Source organism: Pleurodeles waltl, chromosome 5 (assembly GCF_031143425.1).
Source record: "Pleurodeles waltl isolate 20211129_DDA chromosome 5, aPleWal1.hap1.20221129, whole genome shotgun sequence".
In the NCBI taxonomy this organism is placed as follows: domain Eukaryota; kingdom Metazoa; phylum Chordata; class Amphibia; order Caudata; family Salamandridae; genus Pleurodeles; species Pleurodeles waltl.
The window spans coordinates 301546349-301573097 of NC_090444.1; the positions used below are offsets into that span (position 1 = coordinate 301546349).

Sequence of the window (26749 nt, forward strand, 5' to 3'; positions counted from 1 at the left end):
CCAGTACTGGTGGGTTCCCTAAATTTAGTGTCCTTAGGTATGTATTGACATTGCTGTATGCAAAAAGTTTTGTTTTTTTTAAACATTGATTTACATGCACGTGGTAAAGTTAGCAAATATTTGAGAAAAATAGAAAAAAGCTCACCATGTAAGCTAGTAAAATAACAAAGAAGAAAACCACTCTGGGAGATTACCATGTTTTTTTTAGAAAGGAACACTCAATATATCAACTTTTCTAATAATCCTAAATTATACCTTAGATCAAGTGTTACAATTCTCATTAGAACATTGGAATGTTGGGGGCTCCATTGCAGACAATGGAGTGCTCCGGGCTTTTACTGGCTGGTAAAAGCCCAGAGCGTCAACATTCCAATGTTCTCTTTGTTCACAGCAAAGCTTCATGGAGCCTGAGGGGATTTTAATCCCCTCGAGCGTTGTGAGGAATTTGTTTTATTTGATAGAATATTTTGCCCTCGAGTGGCAGAATGTTCTAATAGCTTTAGAACCCGCCGTAGCAGGCTCTACTGGCCATTTAATGCGGGAGAGAACCTTTAATATAGCCTTAGAACCCGCCGTAGCGGGCTCTACCGGCTATTAAAGGCCCGCTCCCCGCGTTAAATGCCCGAGCCGAAGGCGAGGGCATTTAACAAGGGAGAGGGACTTTAATAGCCGGTAGAGCCCGCTACGGCGGGTTCTAAGGCTATTAGAACATTCTGCCACTCAGGGCAGAATGTTCTATTAAAAAAAAAAAAATGTGCACGGAGCCCGAGGGGATTAAAATCCCCTCGGGCTCCGTGAGGCTTTGTTCACAGCTGTTGCTGTGAACAAAGCGAACATTGGAATGTTGGCGCTGCGGGCTTTTACCGGCCAGTAAAAGCCCGCAGCACTCCATTGTTTTCAGTGGAGCCCCCAGCATTCCAATGTTCTAATGGCCGGTAGAGCCCACAACAGTGGGTTCTAAGGCTATAGTAAAACCCAAATCTGGTCTCCATCATCTTCCAGGAATCATCAGAGCAACAATTGTTTAATGTGTATGAAGCATCTGAAACATGTTTGTAGTAGATATATTAATATGCTACAAGTTCCATTACGTAATTGTCTAGTATAAAGCCTGACAGAAATTGGCAGTTGATTGTTCTTATGAAAATCAACATTACGTGTCTTAGGACACAGAACACCATGGGATGATGGATTCTGGAAACTATTGTTAGTAGTGGATGGAGACACACAGATGTAATGTTAATATGGGTCCTACATCTCACTTTTGGATAAACTTACTGCCATTTGAAGATGGCGAAAACTAAATCGCTATTTATATATCCATTTTTACATGCCCAGTGGTACCTTTTTCAGTATGGCGTAGCTTCTGTTTATCTTTTATAAGGGGTGTCATTCAAAGCTTCTAGTTTCACCTAGTTTTCACTTAGTTTCAAATTAATATACAATTTCCATGCAATCCTAAAACCAGTGCCCGTTATTGAATCTGGAGGAAGTGTCCACCTCTGTGCTTTGGTTCCAACTTTATTTTTGGTTTATGTTGAATGATATGTGTTTTACCTTGTATGTATTGGTACTCTAGGTCCATAACGAAAGGCTGTTGTTGACAGATAGTGATTATGTGTGTCCAATCTAATGTGAACATTAAATGCTGTGGAGAAACATTAAAATGCAATCTCTGTGGGTTGTCCCTTTCACAAGAGATCCTTGAGTTCTAAATTGAACATAGTTCTTTCTCAAGATCTCTATTAGAGGGGTATCATGCCACACCCCATCTCAGTGAAGCAGGCAGTCCACTCGGTCCTCAGGGACCTCTGAGTTACCCACAACTGGGCCTTCCCTCTTCAGAACCAGCCTCTTCAAAACCAGCTGCATCATGTGCAAAGCCAGCACGACTAGCATCTCTGCTTGTCTTAAAGACAAGCGCACCATCTCCAGTCATTCTCGGCACTCCCGCAGCCTGGATACCATCAGACTGCACTCAAAGAAGTGTAAAAAAGAAAATGCAAAGCAGTAGACCTTTTATATGTATGCATCCAGGATCTTAAACGACATCCCTATATCTGTCCGAACCTCTGCAGCATCACTCCAAATTAGGAAAGAGTTGACAGCTCACCTCTTCAAAGAAAACTACATCACAATGCATTAACCATCCACATCCCAACTAGCTCTCCTGTCACTTGTGGCCCTTCTGCTTGTCTTTGGCCCAGTACAGCACTCTGCTGCCTTTTGGCTGGGTTCGCGCTGTAGAAATGCCATAGACATGCATACATATGTACATTATCTGACTGGTCGATCCTGGGTCCCCAGCAGCCATGGCATTCATTTTCTCTTCATGTCCAATGTGATACAGGCCCATCCCCAGGGGAAAATCACACTTGCCAGGTAGCACATGGTTCCCCAGCCCAGCGCTGGGTCAGCCCTACTTCAGCTCCCTCCTGCAGGCCCGCTGAGCTGTCTTTTCTTGTTTTGGTGTCTCCTTGGCAATTTATGCTTTGACATGCCTCTATTTCACTACTGACCACCATGCTGCAGACTGCCTCCCTTCAGTCAAAGTCAGGGGTCATGAGTCTGCCCCACTGACAGCCCGGAGCACCAGCCTGGCATACTATCTGTTCCAGATTTTAGCATGGTCTTCTCTTTGCTCCTCTACCATCAGATTGCCTCCATAGGGGCCAAAGCCACAAAGCACAGCAAAGGAGAAACTTCTCACGAGGGTATGGCAACAGTGTATAATCCTTTTTTTCCATCTATTTGGCAGATGTATGGAGGATGTTTTTGAGGTGCCAAAGGAGAGCTTGGCCTTGTGCATCCATACAGGGTGCTGGCCATCCGTACCCCACTTGCTGTTGACATAGCTGGGCAAATATTTTGGTAATTTTCCCATCATTTTTATATATGCTTTATCTCAGTTTAATTTCTTTCTGTATTTTTTGCTCTTTCGGAATCTTGACCTTTTTTGGCCAACAGAGACTGTGTCACGTTTAAATTTTTTAAAAAGTGAATTGAGTAAAGACTACAACTTTCAAAATTGGAGGCAACTACTCCATCTGGAGTAAGTCTCTTTGGAAACTTTTCCTGTTCCTGCTGAGGAGGTTGTTACAAATGGCTTCTCCAGTTGTTGTTGGCTTACACCCTCTCCAAGTACGGACCCTCACTCTAATCAGGGTAAGGGAGTCACACAGCTAATATAACCCCAGCTCTCACCCCCTTGGTAGCTTGGCCCGAGCAATCAGTCTTCTCTCAGAGGCGGTGTGTAAAGTATTTGTATGTTTGTGTACACACACATACACCCTCACACCCCCTCACACCCTCCACACACACTCCCACAAGTACAAAAGGACTCCACACCAGTTTAGTAACATAGGCAATATTTATCTGAATAAAACAAGACCAAAATGACAAAAATCCAACATACACAAGTAAAGATACGAATTTTTAAAGGTTAAATCTCAATAAAATGCTTAGAAACACAATAGCTCTAACTGGGGCTATCAAGAAGTCGTTGACAGAGTCGTTCGCAGTGGAGTGCAGACCGGTCACGGAGTCGCACAGACTCCAGGCTCAGTACCTTTGGTAAACGATGAAACAAAGACGTTTCACAGAGTCGGGGAGGTGAGGCATCGCTGGAGCCGATGCAGCATTGGTTCCTTAATGCTACTGGAACGGGGGAGGCGTTGGTTCCTTCCTGCCAGGCAGGTGAGGTGTCAGTTCCTTATGGTTGCAGCAGAGGAGATGCAGGATCGGTGGCGAGGTGTCGGTTCCTTACGATCCGGTAGGGTCGATGAATCCAGCAGGTCAAGACACAAGGCATCGACTTTGTGGTGTTGCGATCACACCACGAGGCAACAGGTGCTGCGATCAAGTTGGAGTCAGGTGTCCTGGATGTCGGGGTCATGGCACTCAGGACTCGCACTGCGACCAGACTTCTGAGGCACTGCAGCGACATCGGGCCTGCAACATCGCTGCAGTCGTTGCACTCAGCAGTGACCATGGCTCCTGGTGCAAGCAGCTGCGCGGAGTCAGACAGCAGTGCCAGTTCCTAAGTCACTCTGGAGTCAATGCACTTGGTTTCTTCTTGGTTACACCAGAACTCACTCCAATGAGCTCAGGGACTGGATTTGGCACTACTTGGCGAGTCAGGACTTTCAGCAAGAGAGCCCAGGTGTTGGCAGATGAAATCTTTGATATACCTAAGACTTCTTAACAGAAGGCAAGCTCAGTTTAACCCCTTGAAGAATCTTGGAAAGCAGAATGTAGAAAGCGAAGTTCAGTCCTTTCACTCCCAGGACAAAGGCAGCAAGCAGCAGACAAGCACAGCAGAGCAACAGGCAGGATGTCAGTCTCTCCTGCGGCATCTAGCTCTTCTTCCTGGCAGAATGTCCTCAGTCTAGAAGGGTTCTGAAGTTGTGGTCTCAGAGACCCAATACTCATTTCTGCCTTTGAAGTAGGCAAACGTCAAAGGAAAGTCTTTGTGGTGCACAAAACCCTGCCTTTCCTGCCCTGTACCCAGAGAAACTCCAGGGGGTTGGAGACTGCTTTGTATAAAGACAGGCACAGCCCTATTCAGGTGCAAGCATCAGCTTCTCCATCCACTCTAGCCCAGGAAGACCCATCAGGATATTCAGGGCGCACCTCAGCTCCCTTTGTGTAGCTGTCTAGAATTAATTCACAAACAGCCCAAATGTCATCCTGACACAGACGTGTATTCTATAGCCAGACACAGGCACTGAATGGTTAAGCAAGAAAATGCCCACTTTCAAAATTAGGGATTTTCAAACTTACAATTTAAAATCCAACTTCACCAAAAAGATGTTTTTTTAAATTGTGAGTTCAGAGACCCCAAAATCCGCCTATCTATCTGCTCCCAATGGAAAATTACACTTAAAAGATATTTCAAGGCAGTCCCCGTGTTAACCTGGGGAGAGAATGATACCTAATATGGAAGGGTGTTGATTTAGGGAAAGATTGGTGCTCAAGGCTACGAGGTATCTATGGATTTTAGCCTGAAATATCACACGGTGCACTCTTAAAGGACCACACCCCTGGTTCCCCACTGCGTGGCAAGCCAAACAGATAACAAAATATAAACAAATAAGAGGCACTCGTTATACAAGCATTTGTATATCAGACTGTGCATGAGGTATCCACTGTAGTCACTAAAATTATCCCTGGGAAAAGAAAAAGAACACCATACTTTGAGTCCTTAGGATGGTGTGAGATACTGTAATGAACATTTGAAGAGGCGAAGCAGTTTCCAATGTAGTTCCTCTTGGGTTTAATTACAATGTCCAAATTCTATTCAGTCTGTAAATCAGCAAAGCTGCCATGACTCACAATCTTGATATCTGATGTGTTCCATTCAGACCCCACAGCCAACATGTGTTTTGTCCATCGACTTCATCAGGGCTGAAAGTTAGACCAAACAAAATCCACACCATCAAATTTGGACTAATCTCTGATCCCATAAGGGATTTCATGAACCCGTCACAACACCCAGACGTGGGATGGATGGAAGTGAACTTCGAAGTGGAGCAAGTGCTATAAGGTAAGAAACACAACATGGTGAACATGCCTGTGACACTATCATTAATTGTGGACAGAGGTTGAGAAGTATCCCAACTAAGCTATTAAAATAAGTCCAAACGTGTTCCGAATAAAAAGAGAAACCGTAGATAGTATACATAAAATGACTGAAGTGGCTTTATATCAGACAAGAACCAAAAAGTAGATATGACACGAGATAAAAGTGAAGCCTGCCAGTATTCATGCATACTGACATTATTGTGAAGTCAGATAAAATCAGTGGAAAAAGAAAAGGGATTACCTATGAGGCAAATCTGCCTTACGCTCAAATCTTGAAATAATGTTAATGGCGTTCGCCCATTAATGTGATATTTTAATGCCCATCTAAAACTTCCACTCGTACTCTTGTTCTTCCCAATCTGTGGGATATTAAATGTATTGCTAACTCAATAATGCTTGCTATAGACAAATCCGTAAATGATAAATGATATTAAAACCATGGCCAAAATAGTGGCACAATTAACAAAATAGCCATTATCTTAAGTTTCAGAGTAACCCACCTGACAAGAGAATGTCGACGTGTCTATCGTTCGGACCACCTCCATTAAGTCTGCGAGTACGCATCGGGCTCGCTTACAGACGCTGCTTAAACATCTAGATTGATGGAAGTAGAAAGAGGACTTTGCAAACTCCTCCATAACGAACGCAATGCCTGTGTACGGCATTGTTAGGAGGCATTGAAAATAGTAAAAGGACTATTGGTGGTACGGCCATATTGGATGGGAAATAGCCTATAGTTTCTTCTGAATTATGGGAATAGAGAGAGGACTCAATATAGTCATCCTTAGTGCAATCATGATGTCAGTATATGGCATGGCACTGAATCAATATAGGGATTACTTATTTGACAAAAACAGACCGCAGCCTTCTTGGTAAATAAGAGTCGATTACTCAAAGATAGCAACCATAGTGCATACTAGCTTATCGGACCTGAGATTAGTCCAAGTTGAAAGTGAAAAGTGAATTAGTGATAAGTGACAGTGTTGTCACATGCAAATAAACCAAATGGAAGGTAAGAGGGAAACAGTATTGGTGATGAAATATTATAGAACTTCTGTTCTAGTAGAATTAGATTTGGTATTTGATGATGTGAATTATTGGTATCACAAATCAATCAAAGGTAGACCACTAAAATGTCAAGAAATGACAACCCAATTATTATACATGAAGCAATTGTAAATCATGGACAAATATATATGACATATTTTTAACATTTGTACATGAATAGATATAAGGTATCTATACATGTGAACTTCAATTCTCATAGGACAATGGTTATCTCATTAAGACAGAGAATAACTTGTGTCTCTCCCTAATCCTCCAGAAAATATTCTAATTCACGATCCGTATTGAGACCTGTCTCAACTGCTCTGAGGCACAATATCCACTATGCCTCCTTCCTGCGTAGAGCTAATTCTCTGTTGCCCCCTCTAGGGTCTGGTGTTATATGATCAATGCCAAAAAATACAAATGTTTTGTGAGAACCCTGGGATTCACATGACGTTATATGGGCTACTAACGGATATCTTACATCTTCATGTAATAGTGCCCTTGCATGCTCCCCTATCCTCGCTCTGAGTGGACGAATTGTACTACCCACATAGATGCGATTGCATTTGCAGGAGACAATGTAAACCACAAATGTAGTGCTGCAATTGATATATGATCTGATCCTGAAATTTTACCCTGTATTGTTAGTGAATTCTTTCTTAACCTGGCAGGCCCATTTCCATAATCCACAATGTCCACAGCTGAAAAAGCCCGTTCTATGGGCATTTAACCAGTCATCTCTCCTATAACCTGTCAGGAAACTAGGGCTAAGAAGGCTCCTAAGGGATCTCCCTCTGCGATATGTGATTTCAGGTTTGTTAGCAATAATATCCCTCAGAGTATCATCCTGTTGTAGAATATGCCAATGTTTGTAAACATATTTCTGCAACAGTTTGAAGCTCTAGTGTAATCCGTGACCAATCTCATCTTATCAGAATCCTCTTTTTGTGTTGTGTGCTCCCTGGGTTTTAATGTATCATCCCTATGAACATGTCTTATTCATCGTTGTGCCTTGTCTATGATATGCTTCTGGTATGTTAGTCTATGTCTTAATGAGATAACCATTGTCCTATGAGAACTCTATCAGTAGAAGATTCATAATTTAAGTGAATGGTATGGAATTGAAGTTCAAGTGTATAGATACCTTATAACTATTCATGTACAAATGTTAAAAAGATGTCATCTATATTGTCCATGATTTACAATTGCTTCATGTATAATAATTTGGTGGTCATGTCTTGACATTTTAGTGGTCTACCTTTAATTGATTTGTGATACCAATAATTCACATCATCAAATACCAAATCTAATTCTACTAGAACAGAAGTTCTATAATATTTCATCACCAATACTGTTTCCCTCTTACCTTCCATCTAGTTTATTTGCATGTAACAACACTGTCACTTATCACTAATTCACTTTTCACTTTCATATAACCTAGTATGCACTATGGTTGCTGTCTTTGAGTAATCGACTCTTATTTACCAAGAAGACTGCGGTCTGTTTTTGTCAAATAAGTAATCCCTATATTGATTCCGTGCCATGCCATATACTGACATCACGATTGCACTAAGGATGACTATATTGAGTCCTCTCTCTATTCCCATAATTCAGAAGAAACTATAGACTAATTCCCATCCAATATGGCCGTACCACCAATAGTCCTTTTACTATTTTCAATGCCTCCTAACAATGCCGTACACAGGCATCGCGTTCGTTATGGAGGAGTTTGCAAAGTCCTCTTTCTACTTCCATCAATCTAGATGTTTAAGCAGCGTCTGTACGCGAGCCCGATGCGTACTCGCAGACTTAATGGAGGTGGTCCGAACGATAGACACATCGACATTCTCTCGTTAGGTGAGTTACTCTGAAACTTAAGATAATGGCTATTTTGTTAATTGTGCCACTATTTGGCCATGTTTTTAATATCATTTACAATTTACGGATTTGTCTATAGCAAGCATTATTGAGTTAGCAATACGTTTAATATCCCACAGATTGGGAAGAACGAGAGTACGGAGTGGAAGTTTGATACGGGCATTAAAATATTACATTAATGGGCGACCGCCATAAACATTATTTCAAGATTTGAGCGTAAGGCAGATTTGCCTCATAGGTAATCCCTTTTCTTTTTCCACTGATTTTATCTGACTTCACAATAATGTCAGTATGCATGAATACTGGCAGGCTTCACTTTTATCTCGCGTCATATCTACTTTTTGGTTCTTGTCTGATATAAAGCCACTTCAGTCATTTTATGTATACTATCTACGGTTTCTCTTTTTATTCGGAACACATTTGGACTTATTTTAATAGCTTAGTTGGGATACTTCTCAATTTCTGTCCACAATTATTGATAGTGTCACAGGCATGTTCACCATGTTGTGTTTCTTACCTTATAGCACTTGCTCCACGTAGAAGTTCACTTCCATCCATCCCACGTCTGGGTGTGGTGACGGGTTCATAAAATCCCTTATGGGACCAGAGATTAGTCCAAATTTGATGATGTGGATTTTGTTTGGTATAACTTTCAGCCCATAAAGTCGATGGACGAAACACGTGTTGGCTGTGGGGTCTGGATGGAACACATCAGATATCAAGATTGTGACTCATGGCAGCATTGCTGATTTACAGACTGAATTGAATTTGGACATTGTAATTTAACCCAAGAGGAACTACATTGGAAACTGCTTCGCCTCTTCAAATATTCATTACAGTATCTCACACCATCCTAAGGACTCATAGTATGGTGTCCTTTTTCTTTTTCCAAGGATAATTTTAGTGACTACAGTGGATTCCTCATGCACAGTCTGATATACAAATGCTTATATAACAAGTGCCTCTTATTTGTATATATAACCTGGGGAGAGATAGGCCTTGCAATATGCAAAAACCGAATTTCACTGTCAGGACATGTAAAACATATCAATACATGTCCTAGCTTTTAAAGACACTGCATCCTGCCTATGGGGCTGCCTTGGACCTACCTTAGGGGTGACGTACATGTAAAAAAAAAAAAAGGTTTGGGCCTGACAAGTGGGTTCACTTGCCCAGACAGGCACTGCAGCGGTAGGTCTGAGACATGTTAACAGGGCTATTCATGTGGGTGGCACAATCAATGCTGCAGGCCCACTATTAGCATTTGAGTTACAGGCCCTGTGCACCTATGGTGCATTTTACTAGGGACTTACTAGTAAATCAGATATGCCAATTATGGATGAACGGATTACTGATCCAGTTTAGACAGAGAGGGCTTGCACTTTAGCACTGGTCAGCAGTGGTAAAGTGCCCAGAGTCCTAAAGCCAGAAAAAACGGAATTCAGCACAGGATCAAAACAGGAGGTCAGAAGCCAAAAAGACACGGAGAACCACGTCAAGAGCTGACAGGTCTAACAAAGGTGAAGAACCTTGTCTTCTGAACAGAACAAAACCTCTCCATTGATGCTCAGATTCAGAAAACCCATGCCTCCTGCTATACTTTGCTGAACACATTAAGAAAAAGCCTTCCACTTCTTTCACAAAACACTTGGCCAAGTTGATTAGTTCTATTCGTTTTTTGCCTGGACAATGGAAATGCCTCACATTTTAGCCTTCATGAATGCCAGAATGCCAAACTCTAAAGCATGCTAAACATAACAGTACGATTGCTGGTCAGTCTGAAGAAATGTAACTATGTTTCAGATGCCCGGCGTAATCGCAACTGATAACCAGGTAAGAAACACACTTGGTTCAAGGTTCTCTGTATGCTGTTGGGCTTTCTATAAGATGTGCCTTAACCTGCTGACTTCTTTGATCATTCATATCAAGTGCTTTGTTATTTCTCCTGATCCTCCGTATCCAAAGTGCCCCAACTAGATCCTTCAGCTTTCTAGGCCAGACTTGGCCACATGAACATTGTAATACTTCTTCGCAACTGCTTTTTTGTAACTTCTGAAAACTCATATTTTCTGTTAAACTCTCTCTTCTGTTCTGTCACTCTGCTTGTTTATGTATTTCTCTTCCTTTCCGTCCTTATGACAAGATGCCTTTTTAATGATGGCTGCACTTTACAAATAAACACTTCTTCATCTCTCCTATGAAGAGGTAAAATAGGATTCTCCTCACATAGTTGAATTATCTTAAAATGAGTTTCTAGCTGCTGACTTTCTCTGTTTTGTTTGCTACCAGAAAAAACTAAGACATTTCACCTGTAAGTCTTGTTTTAAAGCATCCCAGAACTTCCATAGCGTAGTGGAATTAGTTATCCATTAGAAAAATAATAATAATGGCCTTACAACATAACAGAACCTAATATTTTAAATGTTTTGTTTGTGTTTGAACATTTGGAAGAACAGTCTTAAAATCCTCATTAATAGTAGGACTATAAAACCCAGACAATGTATACATTTATAATTTAAGTACAGTTTGACACTTTCCACCTATGAGACTAATTGTGGTTTTTCTATTTAACCATGACATTAAAGTTACTGCTTATTATTATTACTTTTCTGCTTGCTTTAGATTATTCCTTTGTGTTTGTGCTGTTTTTGAACTATGTGTGAGTTGCAATGTAATTATGATACCTTTAATCTTTCAGAATCAGGAGTGCCACCCATAATTTATGTTCCACATAATATTGATACGTTAGATGTGTTTCACTTTTAAGTGAGAGAAAGTGAAAATAGACCCTAAACAGCAGTCAATATTTTCATGAAGATGCCTCATCCATACACACTTGTGAGTCTGATCCCAGCTCTTAAAGCCCTTTTCTACTTTGTATGCTCTCAGCTTTTGTTTGCTTGTTACTTTTGTATCACTATTGTTCTTGGTCCATCTCGGGGTGGGTATGTGACATCTACGAATGCATGGTTTAAGGTGGCATAGTATCATCTTTTTCGGCTAGCTTTAGCTTGACCTCATCCCATTCTGTGGGATGAGGATGGGGTGGGAGACTATGTCAGATGCTGCAGTGAGGTTTCCATGTACCAAAAGCCCTCCTTTCTGGCAGCGGCTGAAAGTGTTTTTGTCCATTGCGAAGCCATTTTCAGTGATCTCAAGACTATTTCCTATCAACACTAAACTATTCTCGATTCACGAGCTATGCATATTCCAACCCTCTCGGGTTTGGATTTATAACATCATTTAATTTTGAAAAAAATGAAATTTAGGAGTCTTTCAAAATGCCGCTTGATGATATTCACCCAAACCCACAGTGTTCCACACCTTAGACACCACCTGCAGGTTGGATGCCCTGTCATTTGGATCCTATTTCTTGCTGCAGTTGCTAAGAAACCAGTTAAGATAACCCATGGTGGGCAGTGAGGAGCCTAGGTTTCTTGAGCCTCAGCCCCCTATTCCCTTTTCTCTAAAGCTTGTCTCCACTCTTCTTGGATAATGCTGTTACATTGTGGCATTCTTCTCGTTTTACATGTTTTTCTTGATGCGTGACCAACTAGATAGCTAAAGGAAACCTTACCAAAACATTATGAAGTTGTCCCTGTGCTTTATGACTATTTCAGTACCTTCTTCTTTTTCAGTTTTGCCCTAAGAGAGCATAAAACTGTGAAAAATACCCTCCTAAGAAAGCTATGGCTTGAACCAAGAGATCGCTTGAACTTATATTCAGTATCAAACAACCATTACTCCGCTAAGCTATGGAAGAGAGTAGTCCCCATCCTGGTTCAGCTGTTAGTCTTAACCAACCAGTTCCTGGCACCACTTCAGACAATCTTCTGCCAAAGCAAATGGACAGTCTTGGCTGTGGTGGCCATGGTTGAGGATCTCTGTCAGATAGATTAGTACTTTTGACATAGAAACACAGGTTGTGGCAACGCACAAACAGTGCATTACAGAACCTTTTGCAGCGGTGTGCAAGCCTGCCTTCAGAAAGGCCTCATAGCATTCTGGTAGATGTAGTTCCTTTACCTTTCATTTAGTTTTTATTTCTTCACTTAGCAGTGAAACACTAATCTGTTGTCATTGCGGTAATATGCTTTAATTTAAACAGTTTGTTCCATTCAATTTTTACTGAGGTACTCTCCTGACATATTGTTTCGCTTTCATCATAGGTTATCTCAGGAAATTTGTGAGGCGCTGCTCACTTTGAATACTTCCGAATAATTCAAACAATAAAATACCCTGTTCAATCTAGGAGGAAACTCCGGTGTAGACCATTGGCCAAAACTATCTATCTAACTTTGTGAGGCAAAATCTATTATTTCTGCCTGTTTTGTGACTTTATGGGAAACCCTGTTGTTTATCAGTAAACTATCATTTAAATTGCATGTCTTGCTAAATGTTGTGCTACACCCCAACTTCGGGGCCGTCTTGGTGAGAGCAAAGTTGGTGAGAATACAACATGAAATGTGTCACAATTTTACAAATTGAAGGCATTTTAAAAGTAAATCTAGAGAATTGATTCTTGGTTTATGATCTGTTGATCTTGCATTAATGTACTTAGTTTGTTTTCTCCTATACAGCTTCAGTGTCCTGCTGTTTTTTAACTTTATTTTCTGTTATTGTATGTTTTGCCATTGATTGTCAAATCTGTACTTATTCACCTAACATCTCCATGTAAAATTTTATTTAAATTGCAATTTAGCAGAAAATCTGTAGCTCAACCCTAATTGGTCTATGTAGTGCATTCAGACTTGTCGCCCCACACCTTCAACTTTTATTTTTTTTTAAATGCACTAATATTTTCCGCATTCTCTGGGATCTATGTTTTTGTATTTTCATTAAAGTTCTCTTTCCCCCTTTGAACCAATGATTAATATGTTGTTTTTATTTGTTGTTGATTTTATTTACATCTAGATTTGTCCAAGCACTACAATCAGAAAGCAGGCTTAGAACAAGAGCTCCCTACAGCAACAGAGAAGCTTAGAACAACCAATGACTGCATCTTGTCATCAGTTGTCGCGTTATCAAATGCAGTGGGCAAGGTAACCAAGCATCCTTCCCTTGTTCTTGCACATCCCAGTTTCTCCACTTCTCTCAAACAGGTTTATGTCGAAATGAATGTTCATGCGTAGCTAGGTACACCTTACTCTTAACTCTTTACAGCTACCAGTAGTTTCTTACTGAGACACCCATAAGACACAAACCACTACGATTAGCACATCTACCTTGCTCACCCCGTTTCATCGGACACCTGACGGTCGTGAGCGGAACATTCTCGGCACAGAAATCTCTCTCGGCATACATTATGACACTCTTCATGCAAACGCCTGAGACAGTGTACTCTCATAGCACACACCTCCCATCGCACGGCAGCGACACCCACCACCCGGTGCAGCGGGTGCCACATATTTTTCTTCACTCATCCTGCAATCACTATTTACCACTGAGCCAGCACAGGTGGTGTTAAACAGTCCACTCATTCCGATATGTTGTTCTAATAATCCCCTCCCTACATCACATTGCTCATCAAGCTTGCTGGTCGAACTACCCACTGCCTGCGATGCAATGCAGGCAGATGCCTAGGACTGATAACTCTCACCTGGGACTTTGTCTTTCCTCTCCAGACTGACGCGAGGTAAGAGAGAGAAAGGCAGAAAAGAAAAAGGCAGATGGGAAGACAGTGACCGAGAGGAATGATGAACACAAATCTTGCTAGAGTTAAATGAAATAAAGAAGTGTGCTCCTGAGCTTAAAAGTTTCTTACAAATACAAATTGAGCACTGTTTGCAGCCACTGACACAACGATGCAAGGCTAACAACACCTGCTAGCCACACAAGCACAACATTACAGGAACTTGTAAGAAGCTGAACCCAGTGAACGGCCGTGGTTGGTCGCTCTGCAGGCAGAGTCCTTGTTCCTGCTCGTGTCTGCCTGTCTGACTAAACATAATCACAGATTAGTACTGTTACAACTTCTCATCGAATGTTTTTACACATTTACCGCTCACGCTTTCAATAACTCACACTAAGCACAGCGCTTAGCACCTCATATCGCAGTCTCAGAACTATCTCTCACTAGAACCACTTGTCGCACCAGTGTGTACAGCACAGTCATACCTCAGAACGGATTACCAAACTCAGCCGTGCCACTCGCTCACCAAGTCTACAAGGTAAAACGCATTCAGTTTCAATCTTTATTTAACATACTTCAGCCCTCAGGCCTTTGGTGCACGAAACGCAACCAACACAGTACATATTATGATAGAAAATGAAACCTCGTTTAGAATAAATTAATACAAAAGAAAAAAACAAACTAAGCAGAAGCTGTTTCTTTTGATGAATGGGGCTGTGGATGATCATCCGATACGGTAATGAAGGTTGAATTTGCTTCCTAGCTTGGCTTTCTCCTTTGTGAACAGATGCTCCAGCTGCAGTTGTAGTGCGGCAGCTGTTACCTCTCATTTGTAGCTTGCAGCTTCCTCCTCTGCCCCTGAACGGAAACCTCTTGCTTTATCAGCAGTTTCAGGGTCTTGCTACGGCTTCTGCCCTGTGCTTAATTTGTGCTTGTTGTTTCCGGTGATAAGCGCTGGCTCTTATTTTTGGGGGCCGGGGCTTATTTTCTGCCACAACCACTTGCTGCGAGCAAAAGACACACATGGGAAAGACGGAGGAAGGGAAAAAACGAAAATGCGTCACAAAGGCAGAAAGTAGAAAGCTGCAAGAGTGAGCTGAAGGGGCAGGGAGTGCCTTAATATGGATTGTAGAAGCCCGAGATGGCTTCAGGATTACGCCGCCTCAGTATTCCGTGTTCCCACAGTTAATTGCAGCAGCTTCGTGTTTAAGAGGAGGGCTTCGGGCACCGGCAGGTTTTTATTCACAAATTAAGCACTGCTTCTGCCTGATCCTTGTCTCGCTGCAGGTATGGATGGTCTCCCATGTCGGGAGCAGCCTCTTTTTAAAGCTATCGAGCTGTCTTGGAGAGGGGTGTGATTATCGTTTTTGATTTCATTTTCGAAAACTTGTTCCTCGTGTCTGTAACTCTTGGCTGTGTTAGCCGATGATTGCCTGACATCAGGGACACCATGTTCCAGTCCCTGGATTTTTATTTTGAGTCGCTGCTTTCAGTAGTTGCAGTCCAGTTCCATTATTTTCAAGTGACCCAAGAATATTACTTGCAGAATGCAGTACAATGCAATGAAAAAGAAAAGCCCAGGAAGTGGAAATTATGTCCTTGGAGGCAAGGAGCCATCTGATAACCCTATCTCTTGGTCCATTTACTGCTCCTCGTTGCCTTTGAACGGTCAGATGTAATCTTCTTTTTAATGTCTAAAAGGCACATCCCTTCATGAGCCTCAAGGCTTCTTTAAATCTCCTTTCACTCCTTGCACTTTTCACCATTGGATCCGCCTCGGACACTGAGAGCAGCGACAACATTCAGTGTTAAAAGTGATCAGTGAAGTACCTGTTACACACTGCGCACACAGCACTCTATGATACCACACTTCGGGCCAGATGTAGCAAAGGGTTTTTCCCATTCTGTCAATGGGAAAATGTGTTCGTACATATGGCCCTTCATCCTTGACTCAGAAAGCGCAGTTTTCCTGTTCAGTTATAAGGGATGCAGCCCGGAGGACATTGTTTTGATCACATTAATAGATTTGTTGCAAGTGGCCTTATGATGACGTATGGAGAGGGAACAGTAAGTAGCTGAAACAACGTTTGGATAAGTCAAGTACGTTTCTCCTGAAAACTGATAGAGTGAAAGTGATTTTTTTTTTAAATGCAAGCTTTAGAAACTCCTATTGGGTTAGGAGACTTTGACTGGCAGCAGTAAGAAAAACAAATTTTGACCATTGTACATTAAACACACACATTCAAATTCTGTTTTTGGTAATAACGTGAATACTATCTTCTTCGCCTGTATTCTTTATATTTCCAAACAAAACTGCAAAGGGATGCATTTTCCCCCAAAAAATTACACTTGAAAATAGAATGGAAATTGTGTACAACAATTTTAAATTATCTAAAATTTGTAATGTAAATGAAATCTGTTACACAAAACAGCAGTAAAACCCACGGGCTCATATCACAGCTTTATAAGTAAGCCATATCAGGCGTGTATCTATTGTTCGGTGTTTAATAACTATGTGGGTTTGTCACACATCTTTAGATATACATCTGTGTCAAATTGCAAATCGTCAAATTGAACCAAAGGTCATACTTCAATGTAGAATACACTTAGGTGCCCTAGTTTTCTTTTGGAATGCCATATTCTTGTAAATTAGTAGTTGCATTTATTTGAGATGTGAGCTAACCAGGATCGTCTGAGAGTCAATGAAGTGCAGCTCTGGTATTTTCATATGGCGTCCTATTCATTAGTTGTTATTTTTTAATGCATTGTTTTTTCCTTCCAAGATATCTACAAGCAGAAATATCCAGCAAAATAAAGTACATTTGGTTCAAACAAGTCAAAAAGTATTTGTCTCACAGAATAGGCATAAAATATGCTTTTCATTCAAAGAAAAATTATAGTACTGAAATGCACTAACCCTTAAGGTGTGTTTGGCTTGTACAAGCACAGCAAATGGGTGGAAGCTGATGACTATCGACACAATTACTCACCCTACACGATTTGACCCTAACGTCCTTACCATTCATTAAGCTGTACTTTTTATCTGTCAGGGCGCTGAAATCATGAACGGTGACTCGTAGCACTTTCCAAAACTTCTAAATAAATAAATATTCCATAAAGCAATTCTTTGCATATTCCTTGTTAAATGAAAGGTTGTATTGTTTTTTTGTGTGTTTTTTTTACCGCCAAGGAGCTGGCACTTGTAATCCCCTCTTATATTGCTGCTTCTACAATGCAAGCCTATGGAGTAAAGTAGGCGCTGTGTAAAGTTGCAAGGAGATATATAACCTATGTCAGGAGAGGGGAGAAAAGTTTTTAATTATATAAGGCTACCTCTTGGCCCTTGCTTGCTAAGGAAGCATATGACCTGCATATAAGTGTCACTTGTTTTACCAAAAGTTAAGCTTATCTCACCACAGTCCAAATATCTCATTTTTAGAAGGGAAAGATTCTTGCTTGTATTTTCATATTTTTAACTAGGGTACTATCTTGTTCATGTTGGGCGTGGCCAGCCCAGCCAAGATGATGTACCCAACTCCTTAGCGCTCTGTCCCTCAGACCACTCATTGGCCTTCATCCTGATTGGGGACTTGGCATAGAGGCCGTCGGGGGTGCCTAGAGACTCCCTTAGATGGCATGGGGGCTGGTCTGACACCCTCGGGTGTCCACCTCTTCCTGTCCCTTTGGTGGACTGGTGCAGCTTCTGACACCCCCTCCAAAGATTGGAGCGCGCTGCTCTTGCCGGCACAGCAGCCCCTGCATGCAGAATTGCTGCAGCGGGCCCTGAGCGGCCACAAAGAGAGCTCGCAATGCATGGCCGCCAGGAGATCCGGCCCTGGGAACACTTCTCGACACTCTAGCGAGGAGTGACGTGCTGCTCTCCTCACCCCCACCGTCATTGTTGTATCAGTGCCCAGTCCGGGACCTGCCACTTCACCACCGAAGGGGCCAGCCCTGTGGAACGTCCTACAAGTATTGCTGCTGGACTCTTCATGCTCTTTTCCTTCCAGCCCTTGCCACAAGCACGGTTGCTCGGAGTGTGTGTGGTGAGTAAGGTACTCAGCGGGGCACATCACCTGCACCAGTGCCTAAAGTCTGCTTTCCGGCAGCATCGCCTGACTGCCACATGTCTGGAGGCACTGTCGCATTGTGACGATCCCTGGAAGAGCTTTAACCCTTACCCATGCCCAGACACTTCTTGCCACCGTTGGAGTTGGAGGTGACCCTCACCACAAGACTGAGTATTTTGAGACCCCCACAGCTGCCCCAGTTGGGCTCCAGCCCATGCATTCTTAGGATCAGCTCACCCCCAAGGGACCTGAGGTGAGTGGCAGCGTTGACTCTTCTGTTGGGGCTGAAAAGCTCCCTCCTTCCTTTGAAGCACCCCCAGGGGGCACATGTTAGATTCCCCCCACTCCTCCTTCTTAAGATCTCCTGGCGTGCCCCTTTGCACAGTCCTTTTGGGCACCAGCTGCCTTCTGCATTGCCATAATCTTGGAAACCCTCCTTTCCCTTCCCCTCTGCACTCGGATTGGGGTGCATGGCGGGGGAAGGCATGGTTTGACACTGGACCTTGTATTGCTGGGTATCAGTGACCCATGACTAACTCCCTTACTGCCCCTGGGCTGCTCCCACATTACTTTTTTGCTATCACCAAAGCACCTTGGATCTTGCTATCTCAGCCGGATTTGGTAAAAGGTGTCCATCCTGGGTGTTTCTACTCACCGGGTCCCCTGGGTGCGCATGGGGGGGGACTCACTGAGATCTGCAACTAGCCTACACTACTGCACTGTTTATTACCTCTGGAACCTTATCTGCATCAGATCTGTAGACTACAATGGGCCCTCACACCACCTGATGTCCAACCTTCTGCACGACCCGTACTTTGCCACACACAGGACAGCTGGGTCCCACTGAGGGAGCCATGAACTCATTGTCCCCTTTCATACCAGGTTGGTACATATTCAAGGAGGTGCGGGGGCAGTGTCTATCGGAGGACACCTGCAGGGGGTCACCCAGTGACATTGAGTCACTACTCACCATTATGTGGCCCCATTACAGCAGCACATTTGTGTTTCCCTCCTCCTCCCCTTCAGCACTTTTCCACAGCTGCACTACAACCGAGGAAATTCCTCTTTTGCCTTGCCACAGAACTTGCTGGTCTTCCGACTCCATCTTGTCTTGCAGTCTTCACTGACCCACTGACATGCTATCATGGTGCTATTAGCCATGGGCAGGCTAGGCTTTGCCATGCCTGCCCCAGCCTTCAGCAACATCAGCAGACCCACCATCTGTTATTCTGGACACTCCTTTACTGGGTTTTACCACACCGCAATCCATGTTTGAAAAGCTGGACAAGGTGTTGGCTGCTATAGAGCGCTCCTGGGTCACCATAGAAACTAGGCTTGGCTCCCTGGCTAAGGGGATGAGCTTCCTGCATGATGACCACCGCAAGCTCCCTGGCAAAGTTTCGGATGGGAAAAAGACCCTAGCTACTCTACAACCACTGGTGACTGGCAACCAGTGTGCCATTAGAAATCTGCAGAAGCGAGCCCATTTCCTCGAGGACAGGGCAGAGGACATAGAGGGATGCTCTAGGAGGAATAACATATGAGTTATAGGGCTGCAGGAGGAGGTGGAGGGACAAGTTCCCCTCACATATTTGGAGGCATGGTTCAAGTCATTCACACCACAATGGGATCTCACCCCCTTCTTCTCCTTAGGGAGACTTTGAGTGCCTGCTCGCCATACCTCTTCCCGGGCCTCTCCATGCTGGCTAAATTCTTGCATTTTAAGGATCATGATGCTATCCTACGTGTTGCCAGGCAAGCCGTCCCCCTCCGAGTGGAAGACAAAGTAATCATGCTGTTTCTGGACTACACCCTCACGGTCCAGTGTCAGCGCGCTTCTTTCCTAGAGGTCAAGCTTGGACTCCGCCAGCTCGGAGTGCAATTTTCAGTGCTGTTCTCAGCTCCACTTCAAGATCATGGCCAATGGACTCTCCACTTTTTTCACCGACCCTAAGGACACTCGGGACTGAGTGGATCAACATCAAGCAGCATCTGCACCTTGCCTTCCTGGGCCTGCTCCTTGGCCATCCAAGCCGCCCCTTGTTTTGCTTCACTAATGACCGAGCTGAAACACTCATGCACTGACAAAAAATCTCTGGAATGCGCTTTTTAGTCTAAAGAAGACCTTTATTAATTTACTTCGCAAGGTTCGTAAAGGAGATTAGCATGTTGAAAGTACACGTTTAAAAATGGTCACAGCAATGAAATGAAAACATATACAAATGATTCTCCACTGCAATATACACTGCAAATATATGTATCTAGATTACAATGCAGAGCAAATAATGAATAAAAAAATGCATCACCATGAGGCAAGGGCAAATCTGCTTCATCTCCCTCCTAATCAGCATCAGATCGCCAGATCCCAGAATCGATTGCGGAGAGAGAGAGAGAGAGAGAGAGAGAGAGAGCAATTATCCTCAAGGAAGATGACACACCTCAGCGTCCTGAGCATGTCCAAGATCTGAGTCACTCCCTGGTCTATCTGGTTTCAGCCTCTTATACTTTGAACAAACAAGAGCAGAGAATTCTAGAAACCCCCTCCCGATGCACAAGTTTATTATTTAAGAATGCTGTTTACTTTAGGTCAGCTTTGAAAAGAACACGTCGGGAGTTGGCCAAAACCCCATGGTGCCCTCTATCAAAACAAAACAGTTCCCTGCCTTCCTAGTACATTCGTATCAGCCTAAGCCCTTGGTGAGAAAGAGAACACAAACACGCTGAATAAAAGCATAAGCACATTGTATAACGTGGAGCTTTTAACGTGGTGGTGGCTAATGATAAAATAAAGTCAATAGGAAAAATGACGTTAGTGGTCACTAATGTGATGGTGTGCTGCTAGGCTAAGTGCAACATGGAGTCAGTGGTCAAAACACAAATATCATTACACCCCATAAATGATGGGGTGGGTCGCGGGCGGGAACCACTTCACGCCCTTCTGTGACAACACCCTCTAACCAAGAGCAGATACTTGAAAATCGTAGGTGGGCACTGCAGACTGCAGCCACCTTGGGGACCAATGTCATTGCTTCTGATAAGGAGAAGGACCTGCACATCTTAACAACAGATGATGATTCCCTTTCCTCTGATGACTCAACAGGGCTCTCAGACTTACCCGATGGTGACACCTCAAACAGCCGACGATCTTATTTGACTTCTCTCCTCTGATCCCACCTCCGCATAGACCTCATCTATGTGTTGGTTTTGTTGTCTGTCTTGATATGATGTTCTTTCCCTCAATGTATCTGTCCTGCGTTGCTGAGCACTGAGCTTCCCTAAGAGCAGCCTCCTTCTCTGCCCCCGCCACAGTGACCTCCAACCCCCTGATTAGCTTCTGTGGTCCTTCAGTGCAGCTCTCTGCGCCCACACCTGATGCCTCAGTCATACCCGTTCTTTCCAATTTGTTACACGTAGTGGGCCCCGGGACAATAGGTGTCCCCTTTCGGGCCTGCCGTGTCTCAACCCTAGTCTCTACGGGCCTATGGGACACTGGGCTTTGCCCCAGAACCAGTTCCCACCCACGTTCCAGTAGTGTTCTCTTTATCATGCCTCATTTAGGTGTACAACCCATTGTGGTAGGCTCCCTTTGTTACGTTTCCCCCACCTGTTACAGTTCACTTCCCTTTCCTCTCCTTACACAAACGGCCAGGTGCAGCAGATGAACGCTACGCAACCTCCACACCAGCTGCTAGGAGATCCAGTGGACAGGTAAATGCCCTGAGTGATTCCCTCCTCCAGCACCACCTGTCACTCCTCACATACACAATGGCTCCCAATACTGACATTCGCTTCCTTACACTAAACATTTGTGGAATGCACACTTCCAGGAAGCGCTACGAGGTATACTTTTATGTTAAATGTCAACAAGCGCAAATCATTTTCCTACAAGAAACACACAACGAGGGGGGTATTGGGGCACCTGCATAAGCGCTGGAGGAGCCTCTACTTACTTGTGCAACACCTTAACTTGGATTAGGCCCAATGTTCCCTTCCAAGAGGTAGACATGATAATGGAAAAGTACAGCTGGTACCTGTTACTGGAGGGCCTCCTTGATTGTCGGCCCATACTCCTAGGGAGCATATACATCTCTGATACTGACCAGGGGGCCTTCTGGACACACTTGCTACTGTACTGGCCTACAAAACTCCGTTACCCTGAATATTGGGGGGCTACTACAACTGCGAACTGTATCTCTATATAGATAGATCCCACTTCCTCCTGCCATGCTCCCCCCCCTATTTGCAGGATGCCTGCTACAGACTCTGGGTGCACCACTGGTCACAGATGGATTCCTTGAAATCTCAAATCCATATAACTCATCTGTACTCCTTTTTCTCAATACCCCACAGTCTTTATGTGCACCTCGACCGCTTTCTCTGTTCCACCATCTTAGTGCTTCTTGTCCAGCATTCAGATTACCTGGGCGCATTGTCTCTTATCACGATACCCACGTGATGGATTTCTGATGGGCGCCCCAGTGCCCGTCAACTCCCACTTGAAGTTCCCACAGTACAGCCTGGAGGACCCTGTCTTTCGAGAAGACCAGGGGAATCATATTCTGTGTTACTTCACAGAGAATCATAACATGGCCTCTACTAGAACCCTCAAGTGGGACGCCTTCATGGTGGTGACAGGGGGCATCTGCATCCAGCAGGTGGTAGGGGTCTGCAGGACTTTGGATAGGGACAATTGACACATAGCAGAGGGCGAGAAGGGTCTAGACGAGCTAGCAAAGGCAGCAGATTGAGACCCCACGTTTACCTCACAACTTGCCACTGCAAAATACTCCTACATCGCCCTCCTGGAGTATCTTCGACTCTTCAACTTTACGGCTCACGTGGCGTAAGTAAAAAGAGAGGGTGATAAATAAGGCTGGCTTTTGGTCTGCCTGATCAGGCAGGACCTTTCAGTCACCCCCAATACTGAAGTCGTTACACTCTCTGGTTCCACTGTTCACGCACAGAGTGAGATAGTGCAGGCCTACATTACTCCATATACCAAACGCCACCGGATACCTTGGAGGAACACACCCACACTTTTGTGGCAGATATTGTGCTACTGTGCTTTCCTGCACACACTAGACTTTCCTCAGATGCTAAAATAACATCTGACGACGTAGCACAAGCTATCCGCAATCTAGCTCAGAGCAAAACACCATGGCTTGATGGCCTCTACTGGAATACTATAGTACTTTATCCTCGCTCTTGACACCCCGTGACACGGAAATTATGAAGCGGCACTACACACTGGTAAGCTCCCTCACTTGCTTCAAAGGTCTGTTCCCAAACCGGACAGAGATCCTACACAACTGGCGTCCTACACTCCCATTGCCATCCTTGGAGTGGATTATAAGATTTTGGGGAAGATCCTGGTCGTTAGATACATCCAAATCCTCCTGGATCTCATTAATTCTGACCGGAATAGGCTTGTCCCCAGACAAAACACTTCCCAAAACATGTGTTGTCTTTTTCATGTAAAAGATCGTGTCCAGGGACGGTACCCTCATGTGACCTGTCTCATTTTAGACCAGGAGAAGTCTTTCAACACACTGACATGGCATTAGCTCTTTGCCGTCCCAGCCTGCATGGGAGTTGGGCTGCAACCACTTGCCTATACCTGGTTTCTCTCTACCAAGCTGACCTCTTGGATTCATCTGGGCCGCTTCATTTCCGCCCCTTTCTTGTGGATGGAGGGACCCGGCAGGGGTCTCCACTTTCCCCGCTGCTCTTGATGCTTGCAATAGAGCTCCTGGCCATACGTTTGTGAGTGAAACGCCGAGAGTGGGGTATAGCCCTTGAGGACAGGACACATGTGGTGCCTTTATATGCAAACGACTCACTTCTGTATTTGAGAGATGGCACATCTGACCTCTACCCACTACGAGACATGCTAACTGCATACACTGTGGCCTCTTGGCTTTGAATTAACTGGGCGGAGTTGACCATATACCCTCTCTGTTCCAACTAGCCATGTCAAGTCGTATGCCTGGGTGGGACTCCTCTCTGCTGGCACGAGGCAGCAGTCTACAATCTGGGGATCCTCCTCTACCATTCCCCGTCTGATTTATATGATGGAAACCTTTGTATTATCCTAGCAAGTATCAGATCTCAGGTGCATTTTTTTCAAACTTTACCCCTTTTCCCCTGGCCAGATAGATTAGATAGCTCTGGCAAAGATGGTCATTTTGCCCCGCCTGTTATATTATTTTGCCAACCTTCTAGTAGTCCCCCCTGCATTCCTATTTTAATGAGCTATACTCCTTGCTAAGTACCCTCATTTGGGGTTATGAACGCCAATGTGTTGCCCTTCATAAACTGCACCTACCAGTGCATGCATTTTAGCAGTTCAACTACACTGGCTGTTACACTGGACTGCCGGGCACTAGTTAGGTGAGATATGCAGCGAACAGGGAATTATGCTGTATTGTACCTGTCCCTATTTACAGGGTCCTCCCCAAACGTTTTGCCTCCTTCTACCTATTCTATTTTTTTACCTGTTTTTGTTGGTTTTAGGACTCTGGGCACTTTACCACTGCTGACCAGTGCTAAAGTGCAAGGACTCTGGGCACTTTACCACTGCTGACCAGTGCTAAAGTGCAAGTCCTGTCTGTCTAAATTGTATTGGTGATTGTTTCCTCCATGATTGGCACATTTGATTTACTAGTAGTTCCTAGTAAAGTGCACTATGTGTGCCCAGGGCCTGTAAATCAAATGCTACTAGTGGGCTTGCAGCACTAACTGTGCCACCCACATGAGTAGCCCTGTAAAATTGTCTCATGCCACTGCAGTGACGGTGTGTGCAGTTTTAACTGCAAGTTCGACTTGGCAAGTGCACCATCTTGCCTGGCCCAAACCTTCCCTTTTACTACACATAAGTCACCCCTAAAGTAGGCCCAAGGCCGCCCCATGGGCAGGGTGCAGTGCATTTAAAAGGTAGAGCATGTACTGGTGTGTTTTACTTGTCCTGATAGAAATATTGCTAAATTAGTTTTTCACGAATGCAAAGCCTATCTCTCCCATGGGATAACATAGGGATTACCTTGAAATATCCTTTGAGTGTAATTTCCCATTCAGAGCAGATAGAGATATGGAGTTTTGGGTCTCTGAACTCACAATTTTAAAAATGCATCTTTTAGTGAAATTGTTTTTTAAATTGCAAGTTTGAAAAATGCCACTTTTAGAAAGTGGCCTTTTTCTGGCTTAACCATTCTGTACCTGTGCCTGGCTGTGGAATACACATCTTGGTCAGACTGACAATTGGGTTGTTTGTGAATTCACTCTAGACTGTCACACAAAGGGAGCTGAGGTGTGTCCTGCACATTCTAATGGGTCTTCCTGGGCTAGGGTGGAGGGAAGAGCTGACACTTGCACCTGAATCGGGCTGTGCCTGTCCTTACACAAAGCAGTCTCCAACCCCCTGGAGTGTGTCTGGGGCCAGGACAGGGAGAGGCAGGGTCTTCCTTTGAAGTTTGCCTACTTCAAAGGCAGAAATGAGTATAAGTATTGAACTGCTGACCCCACAACTTCAGAACACGTCTGGACTGAGTACATTGCTTTGCTGTGCTGGTCTGTTGCTGCTTCTTCTACCCTGGGAGTGAAAGGACCGGACTTTGCTTTCTACATCCTGCTTTCCAAGGTTCTCCAAGGGCTTGAACTGAGCTTGCCTCCCATTGTGAAGTCTCAAGGACATCAAAGACGTCATCTGCCAGTACCTGGGCTTGTGTGCTGAGAGTCCTGACTTTCTAAGTGGTGCCAAATCCAGTCCTGGGCCCTTATAAGTGGAAGCTGGTAACCTGCAGGGAAAAATCCATGCACTGCTGTGTGCGCTTCAGAAAAATCGATGCAGTGCCTGTCCTGCGGCTGAAAATTCAACGCAGCGCTTATCCCGTGGCTGGAAATTCAACGCAGCACCTGATCTTAACGTGGACCCTTTACACAGCGCGTCAGAATTTCCCACGCATTGACCCTGGACATCAGATCTTCAGCACTGCAGCAAGGACCTGAGGCTGCGTTTTTGGAAATCTACGCATCTTTTTCCTGCGGGGGAAAGAATCGATGCATTGCCTACCCGGCGGGGAAAGAATCGACGCACATCCTCACTTGCAAGTAAAGAATTGATGCATTGCTTGCTTTTCTGATGCATCACCTCTCCTGGAGCTTTATTTTTGACACAGATCAGATACTTTGTGCTAAAACAACACATTCATTGATTCGTATGGATTAAGACTCTTAACTTTAAAAACTTATATCTTTTCTTGTGTATGTTTTATTTTTGTCATTTTGGATCTTGCTTAATTTAGCTAAATATTGGCTATTTTTCTAAACTAGGGTGGTGTTCATTTGTAGTGTTTTCACTGTGTTACTGTGTGTGTGGGTAGAGATACTTCACACATTGTCTCTGAGATAAGCCTGACTGCTCGTGTCAAGGAGGGGTTATCTTAGGAGTGTAACCCCCTTCCCCTGACAAGAGTGAGGGTCCCTGCTTGGACGGTGTAAACTGACTGCCAACTAGTGACCCTATTTCTAACATGCTGGT

At 44.0% G+C, this 26749-nt stretch overlaps 1 protein-coding gene across 1 annotated transcript in view; it reads left to right on the forward strand.

The window, feature by feature from the left end:
• Positions 1 to 26749, forward strand: part of PPP1R21 (protein phosphatase 1 regulatory subunit 21) — a 448835-nt gene that overhangs the window by 268131 nt on the left and 153955 nt on the right. The window contains exon 14 of the mRNA XM_069234042.1: positions 13426 to 13553. Within this exon, the coding sequence (XP_069090143.1) occupies positions 13426 to 13553 (128 nt within the window). The remainder of the gene's footprint in view (positions 1 to 13425; positions 13554 to 26749) is intronic.